Raw genomic sequence first — 9,448 nt, 5'->3', positions numbered from 1 at the left:
CAACCAACAGGCAGCAATGAAATGCCATTGTATTACAGAGTATACTGTATAGTGTGTGGCTGCAAGAGTACAGTATGAAATAAGGCTACAGTGACTATATTGATGGTGCAAAATGGTTCCACATGCTTGTTCCTGTTGGGATTTTTTTTTTCTTACTTTAAATACAGAGAAACAATTTCCGCTTGTGTTTCGTACAACTTGTAAAAAATATAAACGGAATGGTTTGTGCTTATTTCTACGGTAGATAGTACTTTCCTTTATAATGGAGCTAAAACAAGCAAATAATAATCAATTAGTTGATCAACAGAAAACCAGTTCCAACCTCTCAAATGTTTAATGTTTTATGTGAAAGTAAGCTGAATATCTTTTTTGAACCATTTAGTTAGTTAGTAGAAGATGTTGCATTGCCTATTTTTCACATTTTCCGGACATTTCATAAACAAAACAATTAATCGATAACGAAAATAATCATTAATTATGCTGACCTATGGTTTTGACTGAACTAGGGTATGTAAAATTAATATGAATGACTACACAAAAACAGACATCTGCATCTTAGGAGCTAACAGGAGCTCTCATACACAAGTTAAGACATTTGGTTTGTCCTCAGAAGTCACAGCTACTCTGTGCACAGCCACTCAGAGGTTATGTATAATTAGTGGTGATTTGTCAGATTAAACTTGGATGGTTCATCTCGTTATGTGGCCTCACATCATCAGAACACATGAGAAATTATTCAACGGTCCATTACTGATATAACAAGTTGACTGCGGCTTCCTGCTCCCAGGAATTCCTCCCTAATTTATGAGGATAAGAAAACACAGCCGTAAAGAATGAATGAGACATAAAAGCTACGCCAAAGGAACTGAGGAGAGAAAAAAAAAGAAAGAGTGAAGATGTGTAAGGAGGCGTGTTGGACAGGAATAGAGAATGATTGTAAGTCTGTCATAGTCTTTGAAGCGAGGTCTTTGTATCTTAGCTTTGCTCTCAGAGAAATGACAAACACAGAGAAAAGATGTGCCCGTCTTCTGCCTGTGAGTCAGTCTATTTATCTTTCTCTCTCCACCCTCCTCTGGTTGTTGTTGTTGTTGTTGTTGTTGTTGTTGTTGTTGTTGTTGTTGTTGTTGTTGTTGTTGTTGTTTTTTTTCAAACTACCAGCAATCCAATCAGGATATTGGTGACCCAGCGGTGGCTGTGACGCATCTCTGGCCAGAGGGAACCAAATCTAATACCTCTGTAATGCCTCAGCCTCTGTAGGCCACAGCAGCATTGTTATGTGTGTGTGTGTGTGTGTGTGGGTGAGTGTACGAACCTTGCTTCACTGCACCCCGCCCTTGCAAATATCCCTGGGTAACCCTGTAGTCGGGAGGTCACACAGTCATCAGGCAGGATCAGTGTGAAAACAGCTGGGGTTGTATTTGTAAAGCTGCTCAGTACCAGACTGTGGATCTGGGGTGCTAGGCAGGTCACATGACCCAATAAACCTCCCTTTAGCTTCAAAGGACAGAGGGGAAGAGACTCGCCTCGGATCAGATCCTGAAAGGCCGATAAAAGCTGATTTAACACTGAACTCTCTCTGGTTGAGGCCAGTGGCAAAAACAACAACCTTAAATTCAGTGAGATTTTAGAGGTTTTGCATCACAAAGATATTATTAGTGGAGCATATTTTAACAGAGGTATGACTTCCCACAAAAACTGTCATTTTCCTTTAAATTATAATCCTTAAGATTTTAATCTGGAGACTGCTGCTCATTTATGTTGGCACTGCCCTTTTGTGAGACTTTGTATTTTACTCGTTGCAGCCATATTGATGAAAGTTTTTTTTTCTTTTGGAAACATATACTGATTGTCATAGAAACTATAATCTGTATATCACAATTTTTTTCATTTTAATGGATGAATTTCATATTCATGAATAATAATTTACAGGTAAAAAGCCAAACTTTTTCCTCTTAGTTGTCATAAAGGACCTCAAACAGTACACTGATTCAATTTATAAATCCCAACACTGTTAAAACAATTAACACCTGTTTTTTTATGTAATTGTAACTCCGCCCGACTCACAACTGTTGATTTTCTTTCCTTTACAAACCATATGGTCTGAATTTTCTTTATGGCCATTTTAATGCAAACAAATAAAGACTTAAGTGCTGGTTGATTTGGCAACACCTGTGGCTGCCATAGCAAAAACATGTGCAGTTTAATACTACAGGTCCCAGAAATCTGTGGGCAGCAAACACTCCTCCAGCAGCTACTTTGTAGTCTTGTTTTGAGGTAAAATCGCTGTCACGCACAAAGACACTGTGTGTCCTGAGACCGCTTCACAATAAAAGCCACCAACTGTTTGATCAGATGAATCAGCAGTGGGAAATGTTTGTTAAGTTAATACTGCTCTGGCATGGATGTAAGAGAGTGAGCAGTAAACAGTGAGGTTCATATTAATGAGATCAAATCAAAAATAGTAATGACCAGCATGCATTGCTTTCTGTGAATCCCTTGTACCAGCACGGAAATGGCAGACTCTGCCACTTCTGTAATTATAGAGGTAATTACAAAATGTAATCAGCGCTAATCTCTGTGACAAACACACTGTGTTTCCTATGACTACTTCACAATAAAAGCTACCCTGTGTTTTGCTTCCTTCAATGTTTTTGATGTGAACCATCAGCGGTAGGAAATGTTAGGTGAGCATTAGCAGTAACGTCATACAGCTCTGATACAGCTGAGTATTTCTACTGATTACAGAATGTAAATACATTGAATGGCTGAAAAAATGTTATCCATAAAAAATTGTAAAAAAAAAAAAAAAAACAGGGTTTGATTCACTTAAAATCTTAATTGAATTATAAATTAAAAGCAGGATTACAAGGTTATACTGAAAACTAGCATCAAAATGCTACATGTTATTATTAAAGACAGAGGACTGTGATCATACATTTATACAGCACTGTGTGTTTAATTTCTATTAACTGATCTGCGCTAGCCATCATCAACACCCCCTACGCTCTGATGTTTAACTGCAGATTTCATTATTTCTCTTATCCTCTGTTGTGTTCACACATCACTTCAAGACAAATTCTGTCTCAACCTTACAGCTGAAGACAAATTCAAAGATGTCGCAGCAAATTGACCTTTTCAACTCCCATACTGTCCCATTTAAGAACAAATGGAGCCATCTACAAAAATGTTTTTGTTTCATTTAATGCCTTGAACTTGAACTAGCATATTGTGAAAAAGCAATTTCTCAGTCCTGTGAGCAAGTGAGCAGCACACATCGAAATGTGTATCAGCTGAGTGTATCCACAAGCAACAGCAATCTTTGTGCCCGTGTCTCCAGAGGCATGTAAAACTTATACACTGATAGTCAACAGAACAGCAAGTCTTCTTCTCTGACCTTTTTTTCCCTTTCAAATGTCAACGGCTGCAACTCGCTGGTGTCGCAGCAGCTCGTACTGGTTATTCTCTCCCTCTATCTACCTGCTCATCAGTACAGCTGAAACACACACTTGAACAATCACTCAGTACACTGACACAGTATGTGGATGTCTGTGCGTGTGTGTGTGTGCCATAATCTCAATACATTGGCAGCTTTGACTACAGTATGTGGCGATGTTATTGAGTCTAGTGGGACTGATTTAATCAGTGTAAAATGACTGACAGCTCTATGAATGTCATGTCACGAACTGGTGGCTGCTGACAGGAATGACTTGTCTCACACACACACACACACACACACACACGCTCACACCCCCTGCATTGTACCCACACACACACATACACACAGTGCTTCAAAATGTACGCAAGCACCATCATTGTGAATAAAAGTGCAAGCATGCCTTTTGCTGTGTGTGTGTGTGTGTGTGTGTGTGTGTGTGTGTGTGTGTGTGTGTGTGAATGACAAGCCTCCCCACTTAACAGGTATATGAAATAGAAAGAGACTGTGCCTCCCTCAGCAGAATACACAATGAGGGTTCAGGCTGTGCTGTATGTCTCTGTCTGCAGTGGTGCGAGTGAACGGCCGTTTTTGGGATTATTTTTAGAGTTCTCTGTGAACCCTCAACAATAAAAACCACTTGAAAAGCTCCAGTGCAAAAATTACAGTGGGCATCCATCATATGAAAATCATGACCCCGGCTCCTGTAAAATGGTATAAAATTTTGGTGCTTTTCAAAAGGCCGGCAACTCAGGTCCTTGGCTGACACAAAGACATAAAAGGCTTTTGCCCACTGAGGTTTGCTGTATTTTACAGGCCCTACATGATTACATCTTTGCTTCCTGGCCGTGTTGTATTTCTCGTTTTTCCAGGGATCCCTCCAAACTTAGTTAAGCAGAGAAAAGCTGTTTGGTGGGATGGGATTTGTTCAACAACTGTGATGTAGGGCTGCAACTAACCATGATTTTCATTATTGATTCAAATGTCAGAAATACTAAAAAAAAAAAAAATGGTGATCACACATTTCCAGAGCCAATGCTGGAATCTTTAAACAGCTTCTTTTTTTTTTGTCCAACCAGCAGCGCAAAAGTATAAGATATTTAAAGGAATAGTTCAACATTTTGGGAAATACACTTATAAATCTTTCTGTAGAGACTTTGAATAAAGTGTTGATACCACTCCTAATGTTTTTATTGTATATATTAGACCACAACCAGCATCCAGTTAGACTAGCATAGCATAAAGACTGGAAACGGGGCAACCGCTAGCCTGACTAAAATTTACTGTACAGACATGAGAGTGGTTTCAATCTTCCCTTCTAACTCTCAACAAGAACACGATTATGCATATTTCCCAAAATGTCAAACTTTTCCTTTAAATTTACAACAACTCAAATCAGATTTAAGAAGCTGGAATCAGATATCGTTTGGCATTTTCTCCTGATAAATGGCTTAAACGATGATTTAACAATCAAATTCTTTGGCGATTATTTTTTTGATGGTCCACAAATCAATTAATCAACTATTCATTTCAGCAGAATTGTGGTGGCTTTGTTGAAGTCAGGTTTTCCAAGAAGTTTTAGTTACAGATAGAAAACTGCAAATCTCAAGTAATCACTGTAAACTAATCCCCGTTCTGTAACATCATAAAGTCGCATTAGAGTCTAAGCCAAGTATAGGCTACTGGCCCAGATATTGTTGTATGACTGTATCCTTGTGATAATAAGATGAGAACTAAGTGGTGCAATGATGTTATGATTAATTTTGTTCTATAATAAAAGATTGATCAGCAGCTCAGACTAGAAATATGGATTCACAGAGGTGTAAAATGAAATCATCAAACCATAACTGTATCCTTGAAATGATCCAAACACTGTCACACAATGGGTGAATAATAAAGCTTTCATATGTGCAGGAAGCATCAATGAGCTTGCCTATTGTCTAAATCCATTAATTTTCATAATGTTGCAATCAGCGCAGCTCTCTGTCTCGACCCCATAGAAATACCAATCGGCTCTCCACGTTGCGGTGCCACCATGGTAACTGGATTAACGCACGGCAGTGCACTTACTATGGGATGTCGAGATGATAAATGACAGCCTGTCTGGCACCAAATCTGTCTCCTAATCTCAGCTGGAAAACAAAGGACACGGCTGGGAGACAGCAGAGATGAATGAATATGTGAATGAATTAAAGCGAGAGAGAGAGAGAGAGTGTGTGTGTGTGTGTGCGTGTGTGTGTGTGTGTGTGTGTGTGTGTGTGTGTGGGCAGGGAGGGGGGGGTTATTCAGCATAAAAGGGTTTGAGGATGGTGTAGGACAACAACACTGAGTTAATAGTGACAGGGGAAGATTTAAGAAAATGCAGACAGATGCACAAACAAGCAGGAAAACTCTCTCTTTCACACACTCACACACCATTGGGCCGTAGCTTCTCACCTTGTCAGGTGCTTGGCTCTGGAGGCTGCCAACATCCAGTGGAGTGATGAGGGGCACATTTTGAAAGCCGTCCTCCACGCTCACAGGTTTGGCCCCTTTGTCTTGAAGATTACTCCCCAGTTTCACCATCTTTCACCGACCTTAAATATATTCCCTTATTTCCCTGAAGACTGCTCCTGAACAGAGGAGGTGTTGGAAAAGGATGGTTTTACCTACACAGCTCTTTCAGGTCAATGAAATCTGGCAGACACCTACAGGCTATTTGTTGGAGAAGCTTCTAGTGTGTTAAAATGATATGATGATGAGATATTGATTGTAAGTACACAATAAATATGAAAAAAAAATGTTTTTAAATTACTGTTTTGTTGAGAAACATGCGACTGATTGGTGACTGATTAGAGGAGCAAAACACTCCAAAAAGCAAAATGACGGGAAACCAAACAGAGGAAAAAATACGTTCGTCAACAGCTTGTTAATGAATCGCACAAAAACAAGAATAGAAAATTTATTGAAAACGGGTAAAAGAAGCAGTTACTCACAGCGGATCGTCCTTGTCCGTCCGTTCCCTCTGTGCTGCGGCAGTGTTTGTGTCTGGACGGAGGCGGAGGGGAGCGCAGATGATGAGCAGAGCAGGAGGTGAGGCTGGAGGCTGCGCTGCTGTGTCGCTGCTGCTGATGGTGCTGATGCTGCGGGAAAGCGAGGCTGCACCGCCGGAGACAAACTGGGTGTCTGGCGGCAGGTTTTCCTACCAGCAGGCAGTCCAACCCCCTAATCCAAACACAGCCTCTTCTTCACCGTGTGCTGCTACACACCCAGCCGCTGGAGCTGCCACTAGGGGGAATGTTTTTTTTTTTTTTTTTTTTTTTTCTTGTTCTTCTTCTTCTCCTTTCGGGAGTCTCGTTTGTTTGCTAAAGTGGAAGACGAATTAATGTTGCCTTTCATGGCCCCTCGTCAACTCCTGAACTCCAAATTGTAATTAGTGTTTATTATGATTGTAAAGATATATGCTCCATTGTATGTTGTAGGCCTGTGCTGTTGTTTCATCTTTAATAACCTGGGCTAATCATAGCTTGGTTTGACTGTGTGAATTCAGATAGCAAAGTAGGATAGTGATTGTAGCTTAATGTCTGGGTGGCAGCTCAAATTTAACCCAAATTAAAGACAACAAAGTACATGAGCCAAATGAATTAATCAATGTCTTTTGCAAATATTGATTCAATATCAATGATCTACGCCCCCTGATTGTAGCTCTAGCAAAAGTAGAACATTCAAGCATTTCTAATGAGGCAACAAATAAGATACGCAATATTTCCCACGGTACTTGAAAGCAGTAAAACATGTGGCGCTCAAACTGGTTCTTTTGGTCCTACAGCGCCATCTGCCGGTTTATTTAGTGACACACAGGCAGTCTGTTCAACAGGAGGGTGTGTCTGTACAAAAACTATCTGTGACAGAAACCATTGAGAAGATAGATGTGACTGTGTGAAAAATATGAAAAGATTTATGGTTTGCCAAATTGAATAAGACATGCTCAAATAATAGGCTATAATAAAACTCTAATGGCAAGTGAATGCAGCATAGCAGAAAAAGGCAAATTTGTGCAGCTGTGTTATAAAGATACACATTTCCTAAGGTGGTTTAGAGGCTAGATAACAGGGAGGGGCCTGGTTAGCATGATCCTTTAGCATGGTGTGTTAAACAACCTCAAAAATGTCATCACCTGCTCTGTCTCTCTTTCATCTGACTAAATCTTTGTTAGATGTTTGAAAGAGAATCCTAAAGTCAAGATTTTCTGCTTCTCTCTCTTTCGCATGAGTTTGTTGATGAATGTCTGTTACAATATAATCAGATTATCCACATTATCGGTTACAGGGAATTAAAGGTGCTAGGTGTAGCATCAATTTATCACCATCAAATTAACTGTGATAACTTAGTGTAGTGTCAGTGGAATGAGATGATGTTTCAGACAATATCTGACATCAGTGGCACTATCATATTCCACAGAGGATTCACTCTGTAGATCAGCTGGTTTAAACCAATGAGGGCTGGCCCTACACCATGTGTATTGTGTACTGTAACATTGTGCTCTGTTTCTCACCACATTTCTTCAGTAACATGAACCACTTCATCTAATTACTCCCAGCCTTCTTGCCTTTGTGGACACTGCTCACCAGCAATGCTTAACGTGTTCCCATCCAGGTTTTCTTATCTATCCGGTACCTGAACCATCACTTCCTGTCTGGTCTCCTAGGTTTCAAGCACAGTTGCAGGGACAAAGGAGACATATTGTCATATCTTCCACAGGGGGGAAGCAGCATTCTTTCCTTTGCCAGTGTTCATGCAGGACTTCCTCGACTAAAATTGATTGATTGTCTACTGCTGTTTGCAATCTTTTCCCTCCCTGCGTTGATGAGTTGTGGTATCTCTGGAAGACTGACAAACTACAATGTGGCATTCCTTTAGTTAACAACATGCTGTCCATCCACCTCATCTCTGGATCTATCTGAAAGTAGTGAACGTAACCTTTCACAGATTAAACACAAGGAAATTGAACAATTTAACAACCCAATCCTCCTGGCAGCCCAGCTGGCAATGGCACTTAATGACAGGGTGTTATTTGATGTCATCCTTAAAGACATGCAGGTAAACAAGTCTGTCTCAGTCAACACTGATAATGCCATGGGCCTTGTCATGTCCCTACCTATTAAGCAAGTGCGAAAGATTGGTATCAATATTGGTAGGGATGGAAGAACCCCGCCACCCCTCCAAAAAAAAGAGATTGACTTTTTAATGCCATCAACCAAACGGTATATTAAATTATAAGATCTAAATCTAGGTAGGATCTAAATTTACATTCAGAAATGCCCATACGCGAATGAAATATATGTACATGTATTGAATATCTTAACAGATGTTAAAATATATATAAGCTAATATTTAAGTATGAAAGATAGACATGTATGGTAAAAAAATGAAGAAATTATTAGTAAAATCATATAGAGAAAATAATAGGTATTATTAATAGGTATGTTGTTTTAATGAAGTTTTCAAAAAATGTCATAGTATAGTAAGGCATAAAAATTTCAAAAAATGTCATAGTATAGTAAGGTATAGAAATTTCAAAAAAAGTCATAGTATAGTATGACATTAAAATTTCAAAAAACATAGTATAGTATGGCATTAAAATTTCAAAAAACGTCATAGTATAGTAAGTCATAAAAACATCAATAAATGTCATATAATTGTAAGGCATATAAAAGCATAAAAAACGTCATATCATTATAAGGCATAAAAACGCCAGAAAATGTCATAGTATAGTAAGGAATAAAAACGACAAAGAATGTCATAGTATAGTAAGGCATAAAAACGCCAGAAAATGTCATAGTATAGTAAGGCATAAAAATGTCAAAAAATGTCATAGTATAGAAAGTATAAAAATTTCAAAAAATGTCATAGTACAGTAAGGCATAAAAATTTCAAAAAACATCATAGTATAGTAAGGCATGAAAATGTCAAAAAACGTCATAGTAGAGTAAGGCATAACAACGTCGAAAAAAGTCATAGTATAGTAAGGCATAA

At 38.9% G+C, this 9,448-nt stretch overlaps 1 protein-coding gene across 1 annotated transcript in view; it reads right to left on the bottom strand.

Moving 5' to 3' along the window:
- nsg2 (neuronal vesicle trafficking associated 2) overlaps positions 1–6,684 on the bottom strand; it is a 39,493-nt gene extending 32,809 nt beyond the window's left edge. The window contains exons 1-2 of the mRNA XM_023429354.2: positions 6,409–6,684; positions 5,870–6,045 (exon numbers count right to left, since the gene is read on the bottom strand). Of these exons, the coding sequence (XP_023285122.1) occupies positions 5,870–5,998 (129 nt within the window). The 5' untranslated portion in view covers positions 5,999–6,045; positions 6,409–6,684. The remainder of the gene's footprint in view (positions 1–5,869; positions 6,046–6,408) is intronic.
- Between the last annotated feature and the right edge of the window lie 2,764 nt (positions 6,685–9,448).

Source organism: Seriola lalandi, unplaced genomic scaffold, assembly GCF_002814215.2.
Source record: "Seriola lalandi dorsalis isolate HSWRI2012SDOR001 ecotype SW California unplaced genomic scaffold, Sedor1 jcf7180002054893, whole genome shotgun sequence".
Taxonomy (NCBI): domain Eukaryota; kingdom Metazoa; phylum Chordata; class Actinopteri; order Carangiformes; family Carangidae; genus Seriola; species Seriola lalandi.
This window is presented reverse-complemented; position numbering and strand designations above follow the sequence as displayed.